Source organism: Impatiens glandulifera, chromosome 5, assembly GCF_907164915.1.
Source record: "Impatiens glandulifera chromosome 5, dImpGla2.1, whole genome shotgun sequence".
NCBI classification, from domain to species: Eukaryota; Viridiplantae; Streptophyta; class Magnoliopsida; order Ericales; family Balsaminaceae; genus Impatiens; species Impatiens glandulifera.
The window spans coordinates 124,653-145,067 of NC_061866.1; the positions used below are offsets into that span (position 1 = coordinate 124,653).

Below are 20,415 nucleotides of genomic sequence, written 5' to 3' on the forward strand. Positions count from 1 at the left end.
GTGTCTCTTCATTCCGTTTTACCTGGCGCCTCGGCGAAGTATGCTTCGCTGAAAAGCGTCTCTTCAATCCGTTTTACATTGCGCTTGGGCGAAGTATGCTTCACTGAAAAGCGTCTCTTCATTCCATTTTACATGGCGTCTGTGCGAAGTATGCTTCGCTCCATAGCGCTTCTCTATATTTCATTTTACATGGTGCCTGAGCGAAGGAAGCTTCGCTCGATACCGTATCTCTAGTCATTTAAACTAATTGAAGCGGATTATGCTTCACTGAAAAACGACTCTTCATAATTTTTAATTTTTTTATTTTAATTTTTTTAATTATATATAAATTTTTCATTTTTCTTAATTAATTTATTTCACATACATGAATGAATAAATGTTTTTACATTACGTTAAAAGATCTTTACATGGGTGTGTTGGAGGTTTAAATGAACATCTAAGCATATAAACTAATTGAAGCGAAGTATGCTTCACTAAAAAGCGTCTCTACATTCCGTTTTACATGGCGTTTGGGAGAAGGAAGCTTCGTTCGATACCGTATATCTTCATTCGTTTTACATGGCGCCTGAGCAAAGTATGCTTCGCTCTATAGCGCTTCTCTACATTCTGTTTTACATAGCGCCTGGGCGAAGTAAGATTCGCTCGATACAATATATCTTCATTCCGTTTTACATGGAGCCTGGGTGAAGTAAGCTTCGCTCGATACCGTATATCTTCATTCTGTTTTACATGGAGTCTGGGGAAGGAAGATTCGCTCTGTATCTCTACATTCCGTTTAACGACGTTTGGGGTGAACCCGTAATAAAATTCGGGTTCCAAATTCTCTCTTTTCCTTTCAACCCATTTTAATTTATTAATATAATAATGCTTCTCAAATGTGATTGGTCCGCAACAAGGGAATACTTTTGGTTAAAAGGAACCCGTGATTAATATGTACATTTTGAATAGAAAAAAAAAATCCATTTCCAATTATATATATATATATATATTTAAAAGATAATTATTAAATAATAAATACTAATTGATATATAATGCTATGAAATAAATTGTAAACTATATATTATAAAAATTAACAACTGTAAATAAACAACTTTTATTATTACTTTTGTTAAAAGATAATTTATATATATATATATTTCATTCTTATAATTTAAACTAAGCCAAAATTTGATTTATTATTTAAAAAATGAAAAAATACTTTTTATTTATTTAAAGATAATGACTGTTATGCTTTTTGATCAGGTTTCTTTTGATTTTTTTTTTTTCTGAACTTTTATTAATTTTTTATAAATTAATTATTTATAATATTATTATTATTCTAATTATTTAATCATAATTAATTAACATATTTTTATTATATTTTTATTAAATTTAAATTTAAAAAATATTTTAATAATTAGAAACCCAAAATAATTTTAATATAATCTTATTTACTGCTAAGTTTTCGACGGCGAGCTGAATTCCGGTAAAGGCGAGATGCACTGCTCGTTCAGAGGACCATTGGAGGTTTTAAGTATGTTCTTGTTTCCTGCTAATTTTAGGGTTTCAGTTGGTAAATTATTGTTATTGCTTAAGAAGAACACGATGTCCCTATTTGTTGTTTGGAGAAATTACTAGCTAAGTTGGTAAGCATATCAGATGTTAGGTTGCTTAAGAAACTTTACTGTTATTGTAATTTGCTGGAAGGCTGGTGGAGGAAAGATGGGTCACTGTTTTTAGGCAGATAAAATATGCTGCCAATCATTGGAATCACTTTGGGAAATGCTTTCAGCTTATTTTTTCTTCATATTTTTGTAATTATGGTCTAGGACTGAATTATATTTTTCAGTTCTTAATGAAAATGATCATATGCAATCTAAGATTGCAACTTATTGTACTGTATTTTTGTAACTATATCTTATGATGGTTTGTAGGAGAAGTAAGTTTCAGTTTTACTGAAGGAAACCTAAGTTATCTGTAATTTGGCAAATGTTTTCCCTTGTTCCTCTATACTGAAATTTCAAAGCCTGAACAGGCTTACACCAGAAAATGTACAAAGGGGATGTAGTAGGAGATAACCAAATGGATCATCATCGCCTCCGGCTTCATGGAATTTATCTCCTTTGCGTTTTTTCTCAATGTTTGACCTGCCGTGTGTGGAAGCCACTACTGTCAGAAATCATTTGTTCTGAAACACAAAGACAAGACTGGTGCAGATTGTTCATCACAGGTTAGGGCAGTCAAACCATCTCCCATACAAGTTCTCTGCAGTTCATTAATCTGAATGTGGAAATAAATCAAAATTTTGAAATCTCAAAAAATGGTCTTTTGTTGTAGTAGTTTATTTTTTTTTTCTGGAGAAAGCTGCAATCAGTAGTATTTCGCTGAATTTCAGTTACATTTCTAGCTCTGGCGACAAAGGATTGCAGCAAATATATCTGTTGAAATCTCACATCCCAAAATTTTCTCAAGGTTAGACAGCAAAATAGTTCAGTAAATACGGTTTGTACAAGACTGGCAAAAATAGTGTAGTATATGTACCCTATCCGTTGTATTTGTTCACCAGGATTCTTTTGCAGAAATCATCAGCAAAGATGCAAATGAAATTTTCGGGTGGGAAGTCTGGGTTATCTTCTCTAAGCATGATAAATGGAAATGCTGGTAAAATTTTCATTGGAGATAATTCAATGTTACAGCAACCAGATATATGGTATGATGCGAAAATATGTGGTCCAGTTCCATGAATTATGCTAGCAACTCCAGCTTTCTCTGTGATCTAGTATGACATCCATCCTTTCTACCTAGTGGGGGTCATGACGGTGGGATGTTGTATTAGCATCCTCTGTAGTGGTCACAGAAAAAAAAATTCCAATGGAGATGGCAAGTTCTATCAATCTTTTGTTATTTAATCATCGGATGGACTTCCAAAAATATGGCATTTTCACTTGGAATTTTGATTGTTTATAATTTATAATTAAAATGTGGTCAAGGTAGACTACCAAGGCTAGAAAATACGAATAATTGTTTTTGTTGTATAAATAGGGTTGATCTCAATACTAGAAAATACTAATCATTGATTTTGTTGTAGAAATGGCGCTTAACATCACACCAAAGGTAGATAGTCGACAAATTATAACCGTTTTCATTGAAGCAACTTTTAAGAGCTTTTCGTCAGGTTCTATCAATTAAGATTGCATATAATTGTGGCATAAAATGGAAAAGGTGGTTATTTGGCGGCATGTTGATAAAAGCTCCACTAACTTGGTGAAATTCTCTTATGTTGGAAATTACATATTTGATAGAAGAGTACATCATTTCATGTTTATTGGTTTGTGAATATAGAATTTTCTTTTTGAGAAAATGTGTATAGATTTTAACTTTGTGGAAATCTCTTATGTTGGAAATTACATAATTGATAGAAGAGTACAGCATTTCATGGTTTATTGGTTTGTGAATATAGAATTTTCTTTTTGAGAAAATGTGCATAGATTTTAACTTGGTGAAATTCTCTTATGTTGGAAATTACATAATTTATAGAAGAGTACAGCATTTCATGTTTTATTGGTTTGTGAATATAGAACATTCTTTTTGAGAAAATGTGTATTGATTTTATCTTTGCCAAAATGGTACACCTAGCAATTTCATTAACAAAGCCACACCCACTATAATAAAATGAGAAAGAATGAATGAAGTTGAGTGCAAATTATGGATTATTATTTGAACTTTGGATAAACTAATGAAAAGTAGATAAATGATGCGATGATGATCCACATTGCATTTACAAACTTTATACTACTAGTTTTGGTTACCCAATTCCTTGTTGAATTACTCACTTTTTGTAGCTCGTCACATTTCTTTAGTTTTTCCCATACTTAATCCTAGTTAAATCAGGCAGGCTCCATTTTCAGATGGAGAAGAAAGAGTTTGGAAGTCTTTGATGAACATATATTTGATTCAACGTTATGCTGTCTTAATCCAAGCAACGGAACAATTTGGTAGCATTTGCCAACACATACTGACGTGTCTTTCTGTTCAGACGCCTTTGCCCTCGCTTCAAGTTTGACACGCGTAAATTTTTTAAAATGCCAGGTAATTTGAATAAAAGATAGAATTTCAACCAGATTGCAGTAATCCCAATTACATTAAGTACCACCTTCCCTAAGAAAATATTTTTCCTTTAAAAAGATTCCAAACTTATTACAGCTTTTCAATCTTATATGGGAGGCGAATTGAATATGAAATAAATAAATAAAATTACTGTTTTTGAGTGGTTGAAGATATTATTTTCCTTTTTCAGTTAGCTATAAATCGGAGTCTTGCTCTTTAGGATTATCACAGTGGTTGGGTATGCAATTAAAATCAGCATCGTCTCTCAAATGGGCTCTTCAAGAACATTTTGTTGAGACCATGGTTTCCTCAATCCTCAAAGATACAGAAAGGGAAGAAGAAAGCTGTGCTTGTTTCTGAATTACCTTCAGGTCAGCTTGTCTTGTTTGCTGTGCATATCAGTTTCTCTATTCACTAATCTTTTCTGTAGTTTAAAACAATATTTTTTTTAAAATCAGCATCGTCTCTCAAATGGGCTCTTCAAGAACATTTTGTTGAGACCATGGTTTCCTCAATCCTCAAAGATACAGAAAGGGAAGAAGAAAGCTGTGCTTGTTTCTGAATTACCTTCAGGTCAGCTTGTCTTGTTTGCTGTGCATATCAGTTTCTCTATTCACTAATCTTTTCTGTAGTTTAAAACAATATTTTTTTTAAAAGAAATTAAGGTTTTGACATTTATAAAGACAACTTTAAGATCCCATTTTCTATTTTGGAACTGACTAGTTGCATGGAACCAGAGAATGAGCTTATATCATGATCTGTTGTAACTGGTTCTTTTCTGTAGTTTGAAATAAATTTGTTTTAAAGAAATTAAGGTTTTGACATTTTATAAAAGCCAACTTTAAGAATTAACACCCCATTTTTTATTTTGAAGATGACTAATTACATGGAGCCAGAGAATGGCCTTATATTTTTTTGTTGACTTTTCCTTTCTATTTTTTTCCCGCTTCTCGGATTGCTAATGGCTTCACTATCAAATTTGTCTGGTGTGAAACAGGTTTGCCCAATTCCTAGGAACCTACCCCCTGATTTTGTTGTATCTGTATAATTTTCCAGTAAGATGAATTTTTTCATGACTGCTGCTCCATCTCCACCTGTATCCCTAGAAGAGTTCAAGAGTTTGCATTCAAATGATAGGGACCTCTACGCCGTGCTTATAAATGAGCTGGGGCGTGATTCGCTTGAGTCTATGAGGATCATGGCCCTTTGGCTATGGCTGGAGCGGTCTGGCTTCAGGAGTGTTGTGAAGAAAGCCCTGTCCTTACCCAAATTTCTAATCAATGAACTTGCAAATGAAGCTGTCGTATGCCTTAAACTCATTGAAAACAATGAAGCTGTCATATGGCTTTGCTCACCTGAATCCATAGACCTCTCACTAACCAAAAGCTTAGTGTACAAGGAAATCTCAGCCATGTATTTTCATGAAAACCGGGTATTGATTGTCAAAGGAACGACCAAGATTATAATGGATGTTTGCGTCAGGGTAATGAAGGACATCATGGAGGAAGCCATGGAGAGAAACCTCATCCACTATATGAGCTTGATGGATATGAGCAGCCCCAGGCCCTCCACCACTAATATTAGTAGTAATACAACAAGGTTCTTGTTCAATCTTAATGCAAGTGGGTCCCAGGGTCGAGAGGAAGTGTTGCACCCGGATGAAAGGACAATGTTTATGACGTTCTCAAAGGGCTACCCAGTTACTGAAATGGAGATCAAAGAATTCTTTACATGGATCTATGGGGATTGCATTGAGTCTCTATACATGCAAGAAGTGCTTCCTGGAGAACAATCTTTGTTTGCAAGAATTGTGTTTTATTTGCCTGTTGCTATTGATATGATCCTAAATGGTGCAGACAAGGCTAAGTTCACCATCAATGGCAAGCATATGTGGATTCGCAAGTTTGTGTCCAAACGTCATATGTACTATTCTTCTTCTTTTTCATCATACTTCATCGATACAACTTCAGTGCCATCGGGTATCAACATAGCTCCTTACAACAGACGCCTATTCTCTCGGTTCATTTAGGCTTGCGTTATCATTTTCACTTTTTTATTTTCAATTACTAGTCCCCAACCACACACATTTAATGGTTTCAGCATGATGAGGATTGTATTAATCTAGACAAAGACACCCTTTATTTGTTAATCCTTTAATATTGATTGTATCAATAAGTTTATTTGAATTTATTCAACCGTTATGAGATTTATTAATTGAAAAGGTTTTTTAAGTATAAAATATTTTATCAACTTTATTACATTTCCTTCTTATCCTTTCATCACATAACCTCGTTGCTTCACAAAAACATCCTCTTCAAGAAAACTGTTAAGAAATGTTATCTTCACGTCCAATTTGAATATTTTCCAATTTCTTTGTGCCGCTAGTGAAACAAAAAATCTAATTGTTTCTAAACGAGCAACTAGAGCAAATACTTCATCATAGTCCACTCTGTGTCGTTATGCATACTCTTTGACGATTAATCTCGCTGTATATTTTCGACAACACCTTTTGCATTTTTTTTTCTTTTTGAATATTCACTTGATACCAATAAACTTCTGACCCGCTGGAAGAGAAGTGAGTTCCCATGTATTGTTTCTTTCAATGACTTGAATTTCCTCTTCCATGGCTTGTCTCCATTTCTTCTTTTTACTAGCCTCTTCAAAACTCAAAGACGTTGTTTCGGCTAAAAGACAGAACATAAAGACATCATTCATTACCTCTGTATTCTCATATAGTTCTTGAATAGTTCTCATCATTCGTGACCCTTCATTAGGGCTTCCACTTGATGAAGATGCACTAGAAGATGTGTTCGATGTCATCATAGGAACTACGGGCTGCCATGTTTCTTCTCCTTGATTGTCCTCATTGAAGAATGAGAAGAATTCGTTGACGAGATCTTCATTAACATCTCAATTCCAAGAAGCATCTTCATTGACTTTCACATCATGACTCACAACCATCTTTCCGTTGACATGATTATAGAGCTTGTCCCCTTTTGATTTTCCGTCATAGCCGATGAACACAAACTTCACGCTTCTATCATCAAGTTTGGTTCTCTCTTGCTCTGGAACATGCTTGTAGGTAATACTCCCAAAAATCCTTAAGTGAGACACATTTGACTTCTTTCCGCTCCAAACTTCAATTGGTGTTAGATCTTTCACACTTTTGGTCAGACAACGGTTAAGGAGATAAATTGCACACGCCACTACTTCCGCCCAAAATTCTTTTTGCATCTTCTTATGTTTCATAATGCTCCGAGCCATGTTGAGGATAAACTGATTATTCCTTTCAACCACTCCAGTTTGTTGTGGGGATCTTGGAGTTGTGAGGAAACTCCTAATGCTATTTTCTTCACATAAATGATTAAAGGCATCAGAAGTAATTCTCTACCTTTATCGGTTCTCAACGCCCGAATCATATAGCCAGACTCTTTCTCCACCAAACTTTTGAAATTCTTAAAAGTATCAAAACTCTTAGATTTTTCTTTCAAGAAATAAACTCATGTCTTCCGGTTAAAATCATTGATGAAAAATAAGAAATAATTACTTTACCATAAGACGATGGTTTGATCGGTCCACACACATCAGCATGAATTAATTCGAACGACTTCGTTGCTCTTGACATTGCTTCATTCGGAAAGCTTTATCTTGCATGTTTTCTTAGAAGACACGCTTCACAAAGTTGATCTGGATGATTGATCAAAGGAATCCCCTTCACCATTTTCTTTTCGGACATCATTTTTAGACCACCGAAATTTATATATCACATCCTCATGTGCCAACACCACGCTAGATCCTTCACGGATACTTGCAAATAGTTTGGCCATTCGGTTTGAATAGGGAGCGAAAAATCATATTCTTTAACATCGTCACCTTCGCAATTAGGTTAGCGCTTTCGTCTCGTAGCCAAATATTACGATCCTTTATTAAAATCTGGTAGCCCATTTCTATGAGTTTCCCCAAACTCCAAATATTGCGTTTTTATTTAGGGACATAATACACATCGGAAATAAATTTGTGTGTATCATCCTTCAACCGAATCAAGATGGTACATTTGCCTTCATTAAAATCTGGTAGCCTCTTTTCATGAGTTGCCCCAAACTCAAAATATTGATTTTTAATTTAGGGACATAATACACATTGGAGATAAATTTGTGTGTACCATCCTTCAACCGAATCAAAATGGTACATTTTCCTTCAATCTGGATTTTTGAAGCATTTCCAAACGTGATATTTCTGGTTGTCTTTTTCTCAATCTCAACGAATTTCGACTTATCGCCATATATGTGGTTACTCGCACCGTTGTCAAGATACCATTAACTTCCTCCTCCAATAACTTCTTGATTTAGCGCCAACAACAATGTCGACTCCTCCGTTTCTTTTTCTTCCGTGAGATTTACTTCTACTTTCGCATTCTCGACATACCAGAAGTCATAAGCATAATGGTCCAATTTGTGACAATAATAACACTCAACGCATGCCATTTCGTATCCTTTCTCGTATTCGTCACTTCCTTGTCCACGTCTGCGTCCTCTTTCTCTTCCTCTACCTTTTGGATTTCCTCGATGTTTTTCACCATTTGCTCTTTCGATGTCTGAATTTCTACCATGTCCTCGACTACCACCACGAGAATAACCTTGGCCTCGACCGCCACTACGAGAATAGCCTCGGCCTCGACCACGGCCTCGATGAACTACGTTCCTCTTTTTTCCAAAAGAATGATTGACTAGAAGTGCTTGATCCAAAGGCTCATTTTTGTGTTTGTTCATCCGTTCCTCGTGCACCCGTAACGATCTATTTAATTCGTCGATTGAGAGTTTATTCAAATCTTTATTCTCTTCGATTGCAAGCACTACACGATCAAACTTTTGATGAAGAGAATGAAAAATTTTCTCGATTACTCATACGTCTTTTATGCTTTCTCCATTTCGCTTCATCTAGTTGACGATAGATAAGATCCACGTGAAATAGTCTGAAACAGACTTCGATGCTTCCTAATAAAGAGCTTCAAATTCTCCCCGTATGATCTGAAGTCACACCTTTTTTACCTTAACAACTCTTTTGTGGGAATTTTCTAGAATTTCCCATGCCTCCTTCGATGTTGAGGCATTTGCTACTTTCTCAAAAGCTTCATCATCCAGACACTAGTGGATGATAAAAAGGGCATGCTGATCCTTCTTTTTATTCTTCTTGAACGTTTGAGTCAAGACCAACGTCGCATCTTCATCAGGTTTAACAATCCCACTCTTTACGATTTCCCATGCACCTTGGGAACCGAGTAACGTCTTTAATCAGATAGACCAACTATCATAGGTGTCCTTCATATGATGCGGATATTGGAACATCAAAGACATCCTCGCTCTGATACCACTTTGTTGAAAATGTTAGTGGAGAATCGACTTATTTGATCACAAACTCAAGATAAGATTAAAAAAAGAGGAAAAGATTTTTTATTTCAGTTTATATTCTTTCGGCAAATACAATACTCTATTTATACTAGGACAAAAAAAACTCTTAAACGGTCATAATTAATACTAATTAAGACCCCTGTTAAACATAAGATTATAACGTCTAATATTAACTAGATATTTAATCCTTATTAAGACACATGTTAAACAAAAGATAATAATGTCTAATTTTCAATTAATTAATTTTATTTTCAACACTGGAATTTTTGAATCTTGAATCTCCCATTCTTTAAATTTTGGATTATTTTTGTTATCCCATCTTTGTTGGTGGAAGATTTTTTTTCTTCATTAATATGTTGTATGAGACCACATCTTTTAATGAGAAGAATAACTTGATGAGATTTCCACCTAACATAGTTGTGTTGATCTAGTTTTAAAGTTATTGATGGAAGCATGCTAGATTTTTATCCCCCATTAATCTTTGACGTATGGTTATCTTTTAGCTCTGATATTAGGACATAAATTAAAATACTTATAAATATAGAAATACAAAACAAATAGTAACGATGACTCTTAATATTGTTCGTGAATTGATATTATATTAATGAATGGATTAATTACAATATAATTGAATTATCTTATTTATATTTAAATTAAAAATATTAAGATTCTAAAAATAAATAAATAAAAATATTAAATACTCATAAAAGTATAAATAAGAGCACATGATTTTATAATTTTAATAAATTATTAAAGTTCTTGCGTCTTCTTTAAATTTCTAATTTTTTAAATTGAACAACACTTTGAGACATAAGTACTTAAATTTTGATTGAATGTGATATATATTGTTTTTCTTTTTATATTTATCCATGATGAGTTAAAACTTTAATGGTTATTTTGTTCTATGTTAATGAATTTTTCAGTAGGGTTATTTGAATAATTTGAATAGAGATAAAATTGATGATAGTAATGTGTTAGGTCTACGCATCAAGGCCTCGGTCCTATGGTGCACAAGGGCCAGTTTACATTTTTTGTTTAATAATTCTGTTTTTTTTTTCTTCTCTTATATTTCTCTCAAACTGAATTTTGTTATTTCTATAAGTTGTTGTAACAAGTTTGTAACCGACTACTCTTAGGTAATTCAGCCGCTATAAATGCTGATGCCCACCCCACTTTTTGGGCTATGAATTGAAGCTTGTGAAAGTTGTTATTATAAGTTATTCTCTTGGCCTTGAACCTCTATCTTGGACTACTAGGTGTATTCTAGTAGTATTCTCTTCTCACCCCGGTTTCTTTTCTCTTTAACCTCGAATTCTCTTATCACATTATATCCGCTATGCTTGATTAAAGAATTCCATACTTGGTCCCATCAATCAAGAACACGTTTCTTGAATCAAGAACTCGGAAAGTTAAGTTATAGTTTCAAGCTTAACATATTGGTATCAGAGCTGAGCGATTCTCCAAATGGTAGAAACCCGCCAGCAGACAGAAATGGAGCGCTAAAGTTCCTAATCGAAGGATTGTCCTAACAATCAGCGGCTACGCAGGTCATTTTGCACCAACACATGACTGAATCGGCTGCTATGAATGATGCCCTTAAACAGCAGATGGCCGAACTAAGCAATAATATGGACGGAAAATTCAATATCGCTGAAGAAAGACTTGCAGCAATCGAAAGTAGTGCATCGGGTAAGGGCCAAGATCCCCGCACCGGCCCCTATGATGATGATGAGCCTTCTTGCCACGGTCCCCCATATCGTCCCCATCACCCTAGCCAAAACCGCGACCAACACTATGTTCCTCCCACTCGGCTAACCAAGGTCGACTTTCCTCGGTTTGATGGACCCGATGTCGAGGGCTGGCTGATATCCGTTGACCAATTCTTCAGGGTGGACAAGACAAAGGATGCCATTAAATTAGAAATCGCCCCCATTCACTTTTCTGGCGAAGCAAGAATGTGGTACGGGTCATACCTTCAAAACCGCAACCATAGGGAAGCATTGTCATGGGATGTGTTCAAGAGAGACCTCTTGGCGCAATTTGGGCCCTCTATAAATGACACTCCAATGAGGCAGCTGATGAATTTGAAACAGGTTAGTTTGGTTCAAGAATATAATCTGCGATACATATCGATCTCTCAAAAACTCTACAGCATGCCAAAGGAATACGTCATAGATTGCTACTTGTCCGGTCTAAGGGAGGAGATTGCAAACTGCATTATGTTGCGATTTACCGAGTCTCTAAACGAATCCATGGCCATGGCTAAGGTCCAAGAAGCAACGTACCGGTCCCTAATGTGCAGCGGGCACTTGTACAGCGCTGAAGCACCGTTGCTGCCCACGCCATCCAGTATTAATACAGCCCGGCCGAGCACCAATACCGACATCAAGAATTCATCATATGGGTCCTCTTCAAGTGCAAACCAAGGCCACATTAAGCAATTAGACCCGGTCTCAATGGATGAAAAGAGAAAGAAGAACATATGCTACACTTGCAATAAAAAATGGCAACTAAACCATAGGTGCAAATCCAGATTATTCATGGTCTTGGCCAATCATCAAGAACATCAAGAACCCATTCAAGAATCTATTTTAGATGATATACCTTCGTTGCTCGGGGCAAGGGAAGAACCATCCATATTCCTACATGCATTGACCGGTTCTAAAGATTTTCAAACGCTTCAGATTCTTGGAAAAGTCGGGAACCTGCCGATAGTGATCCTGATCGATACAGGCAGCACCCACAATTTTATCAATAGCAGGATTTTGGAGAAAATAGATCACAAAATCATAGAAACCCAGGTGCAATGGGTTAGAGTGGTCGATGGGTCCAATGTTTTATGCTCTAGCGTTTGCAAAGACTTGAAGTGGTCGATGGAAGGCAATAACTATCAAACAGAAATGAAGGTAATTTCCATGGACGTATATGATATTGTGTTGGGCATTGAATGGCTGATTACTTTATGTCCTTCATCTTGGAACTTCGAAAAGCTGTCCCTTTCGTATGAGAAGCAAGGCATAACCACGGTCCTAAAGGGGATTCCTCGGTTGCAGATCTCCTTGATGCATGGAAACCAGTTGGAAAAGACTTTGGATGAATGTAGTGTTGCTGCCAAAGTACAAATAAAAAGTAAGCCTGAAGGCCAAACTGTTTCCCTCGCGGCAATGACCTTGGAAGATATTCCTGAAGATCTCCAACAACTATTTGAAGTGTTCAATGCTCTATTCCAGCAACCCGAAGACCGACCACAAGTTAGGAGAATAGTTAGAAGCTATGGCTCTTTTGCTGCCCCTGTGATGTTTGTTCGGGAAAAAGACTTGGCCTGAATTTTTGATAACACTATAGAGTATAATCGAAGCTAGAAGAAGTTTTTTATATATTTGCTCCAAGTCTTGGCAACATTGCAGCAACTAAGGTCAACTCTAAACAACGAAAAACTCGACCTTGGGTGCACATAAATTTCTAACATGGGCAGAATGGCGAAGACCCGACCAGCTCCACTACTGAAACGATTCTACCGAAAGATTATTAAGAAGTCCGGTCCTATGATGCGACCCTTGCTAAACATTCTGAAGCCCGACCGAAACAATAGTCTTTTTGAAGTTTTGAGGATGCGCATTAGAGGCTGACCAGTCCACGTTCTTTTTGTCGAGGGCGACGAACTTTGAAGGGGGAGATTATGTTAGGTCTACGCATCAAGGCCTCGGTCCTATGGTGCACATGGGCCAGTTTATATTTTTTGTTTAATAATTCTGATTTGTTTCCCTTCTCTTATATTTCTCTCAAACCGAATTCTGTTATTTCTACAAGTTGTTGTAAGAAGTTTGTAACCGAATACTCTTGGGTAATTTAACCTCTTTAAATGCAGATGCCCACCCCACTTTTTGGCTATGAATTGAAGCTTGTGAAAGTTGTTACTCTAAGTTATTCTCTCAGCCTTGAACTTCTAACTTGGACTATTAGGTGTATTTTAATAGTATTCTCTTCTCACCCCGGTTTCTTCTCTCTTTAACCTCGAATTCTCTTATCACATTATATCCTCTGCGCTTGATTAAAAAATTCCATAATCGGTCCCATCAATCAAGAACACGTTTCTTGAATCAAGAACTCGGAAATTTAAGTTATAGTTTCAAGCTTAACATAATGATTTTGAGGAGGGATGATTTTTTTTATAAAATAATTAAAAATTATTGATATATATAAATAAAATAATAATTTTAAATAAAGAAAATTTAAGATATTTTTTTTAATGAATTGAGTGATTTGATGAATGTGAGATAAATAAAATGATGTGTATTTTTTTTTGTTATTTAAATAATTCAAAACCGAATAAGGCCCAAGTATATATATAATATATATATATATATATATATATATATAAATATTATTTTATTTTATTTTAGATAAATAATTACAAATAATGTCATAACTTAAATTGTTCTGGTTTTAATTTTTTTTTTATTTTAAACTTTTTTAATAAAACTTGTTTCACTTTTCAAATTCTTATATACAGTTATACTCACTAACCTAACAAAAATAAGATTTATTAAAAAATGAAGATAACTAATCATTTAAATTAAAATATTTTTATTAATTTTAATGTTAAAATAATATATATCTTTATATAATTTTTAAAATAGTAAGAAACTAAAAAAACAATTGAATAATACATCATATCTTATTGAAAAACACTTTATTTGCATCTGTGGTCACCGCATAATTTTTATTGCGCTAATGACCACTTTATTTATTTTTTTTACGAAAATACCCCCATCGCGTAACGCGATGGGCCTTCACGTTTCGCGAAGTGAAAAAGTGTGAAAAGTCCAAAATACTCTTACTATTTAATATAACTTCGGCATCTTTTTTCATTTCTTTTCTTCTCCTTCTATCTCTTTCTACTCTTCTCCTCCTTCTCTCTAACCTAAACGGAGACCATCGATAGACAGCCACGGCGGGCGGCGATCTTCAACGGACACCAAAATGAGCACGACGAGCACGAGCACTATGACAACAGGTACGTTTGTTGTTTTTATTGTTTATTTAAACGAATAGGACATTCGGTTCTAATTCTGATTCGGTTATGAATCACCACCATCATGATGCTCTGATTCGATTATGTTTCAGAAGGAGCTTCCCGTTTTGCAAAGGGCCTTCCCGTTTCGCAAAAGGCCTTTCATTTTTTTCGAAGGGCCTTCCCGTTTTTCGAAGGGCCTTCCCGTTTTGCGAAGGGCCTTCCCGTTTTTCAAAGGGCCTTCCCGTTTCGCGAAGGACCTTTCCTTTTCGCATATTTAATGAATAATTGCATGACTTCAATAGTATTATTTATTCATTCATGTTTTCTATTGCAGCTAAAGTATTCTGAACGATATTCAAACATCATGGTATCAAATGAACATTTCATTGTCAAAATACTTAACAATCTCCTCTTGATGCGAATGCTCCTCTTCTCTGTGCCTGAAATTACAACTTATAGTCCTTTAAGGTACTTTGGTTTTGATAATCCATGAACCAATTTAGGTGTGGTGGGTCTTGGTGGGTTAGGTCATTGTGCGGTTAAGTTTTCCAAGGCTTTTGGTGCTAATGTGATTGTTATTAGTACTTTGATTAGCAAGAAGAATGAGGCGATTGAGAGACTCGGTGCTGATTTGTTTTTCTTAATAGTGATCCTAATCAAATGAATAGTCATGGAAAGATTGTTCTTGTTGGGGTGCCTGAAAAACCTCTTGATTTACATTCGTTCTCGTTAATCATGGGTAAGATAAATTTGATTATTTGGTTTGGTAATTGTTGAATATGGATGATTGTTGAGCAAGAAGGAATATAATTGTTGGGAGTAATATTTGGGGAATAAAGGAGACTCAAGAGATGATTGATTTTGCTGCGAAACATGGTATAAATGCATATATTGAGATCGATGAAGTGAACAATGCGATGGAGCGATTGGTGAAGGCGGATGTGAGATACCATTTTGTAATTGATATCGCTAACACTCTGAAAAACAAGTCCTAATTGTTCTTCATTGATTTAAGGATGATGGGGAATTAATTAATAAATGTGTATGTTGATGTGTTCTTGTTATGTATGTTGTTTATGTATGTTCTTATTATGTGTGTTGTTGGTAGTTTGGATTTGTTCAACTTTTGGGTAGTTATTATTTTTTTCCTTCATCAGTTCCTCTGCAAAAGCCTTTGGATCATTCTTTCTCTATACCAGACAACAATAAGCAAAAAGAATAAATCACATAAGCCAATTACTCGCTAAATTGTGCTTAATCCATGGTTGTTCTATCTCCAAGCTTAATTTAGGATAGGTAGACTATTTCTAATTTCTTTCAATTCAAACTCTAGAAATTTTAAACAAAAATACACATTCAAATGAATAAATATAATGACAATTGACCTAGATATCTAGTTCTAATTTCGGTCTATTTTACAGCCCGCATAGTCTACATTAGAGTAGCTGATTAGGTTAAAGCTTGAGTCCTTTGGATACCATAATTCCACATCTTGAGTGCCCTTTAGATATTTTAAGATTCTTTTGGCCGATGTATAGTGTGATTGCTTTGGATTAGCCTGAAATCTTCTGCATACTCCGACCGCAAACAATATGTCTGGTCGACTTGTTGTGAGGTACAATAATGAACCGATAATCCCTCAGTAAGCCGTAATGTTTACTCCTTGACCGTCCTCATCTTTGTCTAACTTGATAGATAACTCATAGGAGTGGCGGCTGAAGAGAAGATGTCCATTCCGAATTTCTTTAGCAATTCGGTTGTATACTTGGATTGGTTAGTAAATGTTCTACCCTCGATCTGCCGAACCTGGAGACCTAGAAAGAAGCTCAACTCCCCCATCATACTAATTTCAAATTTATCAGTCATTAACTTTGAAAATTTGTCACACAACATAGAATCGGTTGAACCGAAAATTATGTCATCCACGTAAATCTGAACCAGTAGAATGTGTCCCTTTTTCTCAAATTTAAACAAGGTTTTATCTACCGAGCCTATGGTAAAATCATGATTAAACAAAATTTTTGTTAATGTATCATACCATGCTCTAGGAGCTTGTTTCAAACCGTAAAGGGCTTTATCTAGCCGATATACATGACTTATTAATTCTGGATTTTTAAAACCGGGAGGTTGTTCAACATCAACCTCTTCACTTAACTCATCGTTTAAAAATGCACTTTTAACATCCATTTGAAATACTTTGAAATTTTTAAAAGCCGCAAATATAAGAAAAATTATAATGGCTTAAAGTCTAGCCATATGAGCAAATGATTTTTCAAAATCAATTCCTTCTTCCTATTTATATCCTTGGGCCACTAATATGGCCTTATTCCTCGTAACCAAACCATTTTCATTGAGTTTATTTCTGAACACTCATCTTATTCCTATAACCGATTGATGTTTTAGTCGTGGAACTAGATGCTAAAATTTATTTCTCTCAAACTGGTTCAGCTCCTCTTGCATTGCTAAGATCCAATCGGGATCTAACAATGCTTCATCCATCTTTTTCGGCTCAATTTGTTCTTATAACCGTTGATGTGAATGTAACATTTACAGCCAAAGATCTTAAGATACCGGATGTTAGGAACTCTGTCATAGTATACTTCAAACAACGTTTATTTAACCGTTTGTTGATCATAGATCGGTTTTGTGTATAACATGTAGTGTTGATAGCTTCAGCCCAAAACTTTTGAGCAACACCCGAATCGTCTATCATGGAACTTGCGACTTCCTTGAGAGTTCAGTTTCTTCTCTCAGCCAGTCCGTTTTGTTGAGGAGTTCTAGCACTAGACAACTCGTGCCTAATACCGGAATCATCAAGAAATGCAGTTAACGTGCTATTTGTAAATTCGGTTCTTTTATCACTTCTAATCTTATTTATTCGTATTGATTTTTCATTTCGTAATCTTCTAAGCAGTTTAATCAAGTTTGGAGTAGCTTCATTTTTAGACACCAAAAATATCACCCAAGTAAATCGGGAGTAGTCATCAATAACAACCATAGTATAGTGCATACCGCCTAGGCTTGTGACCCTAACCGGTCCAAATAAATCCATATGAAGTAATTCTAAGCATCGGTTTGATTGAAAATTTCCTTTACTATTTAAAAATTGTCTTTATTTGTTTCCCCATTTGATATGCAGAACATACTTTATCTTTTGCAAATTTCATGTTAGGCATTCCTTGAACCAACTCTTTGGTGCAAATGACATTAATATTTTTAAGATTCAAGTGGTTTAGCCATTTGTGCCAGAGCCAGTTTAAATCATTCTTAGCAATCATGCAAACCAAGTTTTCACTTTTCATTTTCCAATCAACTTTGTAATTGTTTCCTAACCTATTTCCGGTTAATAAAATATTATCTCGAGTGTTCTTAACTAAACATGCATGTTTGTGAAAATTCAACCGTGTATCCTACATCACACATTTGACTAATGCTTAACAGGTTAAAATACAGATTTTCGACAAGAAGTACATTGCTTATAGTTAAGTTGCCATGGACAATCTTACCCTTGCCCACAGCTCTACCTTTAGAGTTATCACCAAAAGTGATCATTTCACCGGTTTCCTGAATAATATCGGTTAGCAACCCACTGTTTCCGGTCATGTGTCTGGAACAACCGATGTCCATATATCATTTCGAGTTCCCTAGCCGCTTGTTCTTCTTAATCTGCAAAATAAATATTTACACATATTTGGTACTCACATTTACTTGGGTCTGTGGTTTATTAGTCCCTTGGAGATCCAAACTTTAATTAGTCGGATGACTTTCCCAGTAGTAGTGTTAATTATTTCACCGTTACTTGGCTTGACATCTCTATGTCTGCCGATTGGTGTTTCATTGTGCCGTGGTAGTGAACGTTGATTTGTTCTGTATGAACGTCTGTCGGATTCTTTTCTTACTGGCCGGTTGGCTTTCATTCTCTCAGGATGAAGTCATTTAGCCGTGTCAGTTGGACTTACATATTTAATTTCCTTAGCTAACGGTATTTCATGATCTGCCTCGATATCAGTTGAACTACTCTTAACAAAGCTTATGAACGAAAGCTTGTTCTTGTTGAGATTCAACTCTTTGGAATGTTTCCAGTTAGCCGATTTACCGCCTTTGTATCCAAGGCCAAACTTGCATTTGGGGTGTCTTTGGTAGGTAAACATCTGGTTTACGACTTCACTAGATTTCTTTGAAACAACCATGACATACTTAGATCTTTCATTTTCTCCGGTTAACGATTGAACTATCTCCTTGAGTTTCTCATTTTCGTAGGATAGTTCAATCGGTTCATCGGTCTTGGTTCCACTTGATTTACCGGTTTGGAAGTTACTCGGTTGATCGGTTTGGACATTCAGTAGGGTAGGTACAAGGGCAGACAAGTTCTTGAACTCAATGACCATGTCGTTGAGAGTAATGACCAAATCTTCCTTGGTGAACTCTTCAAAAGAGAAATCAAATATCTCTTCCTCCTTAGCCATGAGACAAGGAAATTTGTTGTCATCGTTCTCCGTGTCGGAATAAGCCCAATAGCTCCCACCATCATCGGCTAGTAATGCCTTCTGAACTTCTTTGCCTTCACCGGATTGCTGATATTCACATCTCTGGTTGTTATCAGCCAGTCTTCGGTCATCCGGACTTCGGTCGTCTCTCTTTGGTCTTCTGCACTCCGACCTGTAATGACCTAAAGCATTACAATTATAACATCTAACGTTAGATTTATCACCGTAATTGTAGTTGTTATTATTTGATGGTTAACTCCTCTTTATGAATTTTTCAAATTTTCTTGCAATCATTGCCATCGCATCTTCGGTAAACTGTTCATCGGTTTTGATTGGTGTCGGAACGGTTGTTTCCACAGATGTTACTAGAGCTTTGGTTGCGGTTGATGTTGAGGATTCATCTTCGATCCGAGATCTCATCTCGAACTCGTATGCCTTCAAGTCCTTAAACACATCATGCAGTTTCATTTGCCCGAGACTGCTAGATTCTCGCATCACTATTGTTTTTATGTCCCAAGCACTAAGAAGTGACCTCAATGCTTTGACAATGATCTCTTTGTTGTCATACTTCTTTCCAAGGGTAGACAACTCATTCACCACATTTGTGAACCGATCACTAAACTCCTTCATGGTTTCACCCGGTTTCATCTTAATGTTTTCAAACTTCTGAGTTGCCACTAGTATCTTGTTTTCTTTTGTTCTTTCATTTCCCTCATGAAGCTGAATCACCATTTCCCAGGCTTTCTTTGCAGTTGTACAATCTCTGACTTTTCCGAACGTGTTCCTGTCTAGAGATTTAAAGATATGTCTCCTGCAATGGTTGTCTAGGTTGTTCCTTCGCCTATCTTCGGTTGTCCATTCACCTTTCTCCTTCTCAATCTTTATCGGACCTTCGTTAAGAATGGTCGTCATTTCATCATCCATGGTAATCAGATGTAGATACATCTGAACCTTCCAATCAACAAATGCCTAACTTTCTAGCATCGGGGACTTCTCATTGTGAGTAATGTTTGTCAGCTTCGTGTTACTTGAGTGTTGAGACTAGCTGCTCTGATACCACTTGTTAGGATTGGGATCACCGATAGGGGAACGGGGTCCGGCTAAAGGAGACCTCTTTAAACACACACAACACACACACAACGGTTGGCTCTAATTCGGTTAAGAATTAAAACCAGTCTAAACACTACACAAATTATCACAAACTCTTGAACTGAGTTCAAGTGCGGAAGTAGTTTGTTTCAGCTTGAAGTAACAGACACGGATCGGTTAGAAATGGGAGTGGAGAGAAGTCGGTTAGAATGAGGGAAACCGGTTTGGTTGGTTTGGTGACCGAAAGTAAATGAAGAACACAAAACACAGATTTTATGGATGTTCGGAGATAAACTCCTACGTCACCCCTTCTTCTCAAACTGTGAGA

General features: G+C 35.9%; 1 protein-coding gene, 1 long non-coding RNA gene and 1 pseudogene across 2 annotated transcripts; all 3 read left to right on the forward strand.

Annotated features, from left to right (window-relative positions):
• Window positions 1-2,379: 2,379 nt before the first annotated feature.
• Window positions 2,380-4,326, forward strand: LOC124940386. The gene is made up of 3 exons (XR_007099465.1): window positions 2,380-2,451; window positions 2,559-4,068; window positions 4,277-4,326. It is a non-coding gene; the product is annotated as an uncharacterized LOC124940386 (long non-coding RNA).
• A 688-nt stretch (window positions 4,327-5,014) lies between these two features.
• Window positions 5,015-6,269, forward strand: LOC124937739. The gene has a single exon (XM_047478060.1). The coding sequence runs from the start codon at window positions 5,147-5,149 to the stop codon at window positions 6,113-6,115; it is 969 nt and encodes a 322-aa protein (XP_047334016.1). The 5' UTR covers window positions 5,015-5,146; the 3' UTR covers window positions 6,116-6,269.
• Window positions 6,270-11,059: 4,790 nt separating this feature from the next.
• Window positions 11,060-15,530, forward strand: LOC124937740 (annotated as a pseudogene).
• The last annotated feature ends 4,885 nt before the right edge of the window (window positions 15,531-20,415 follow it).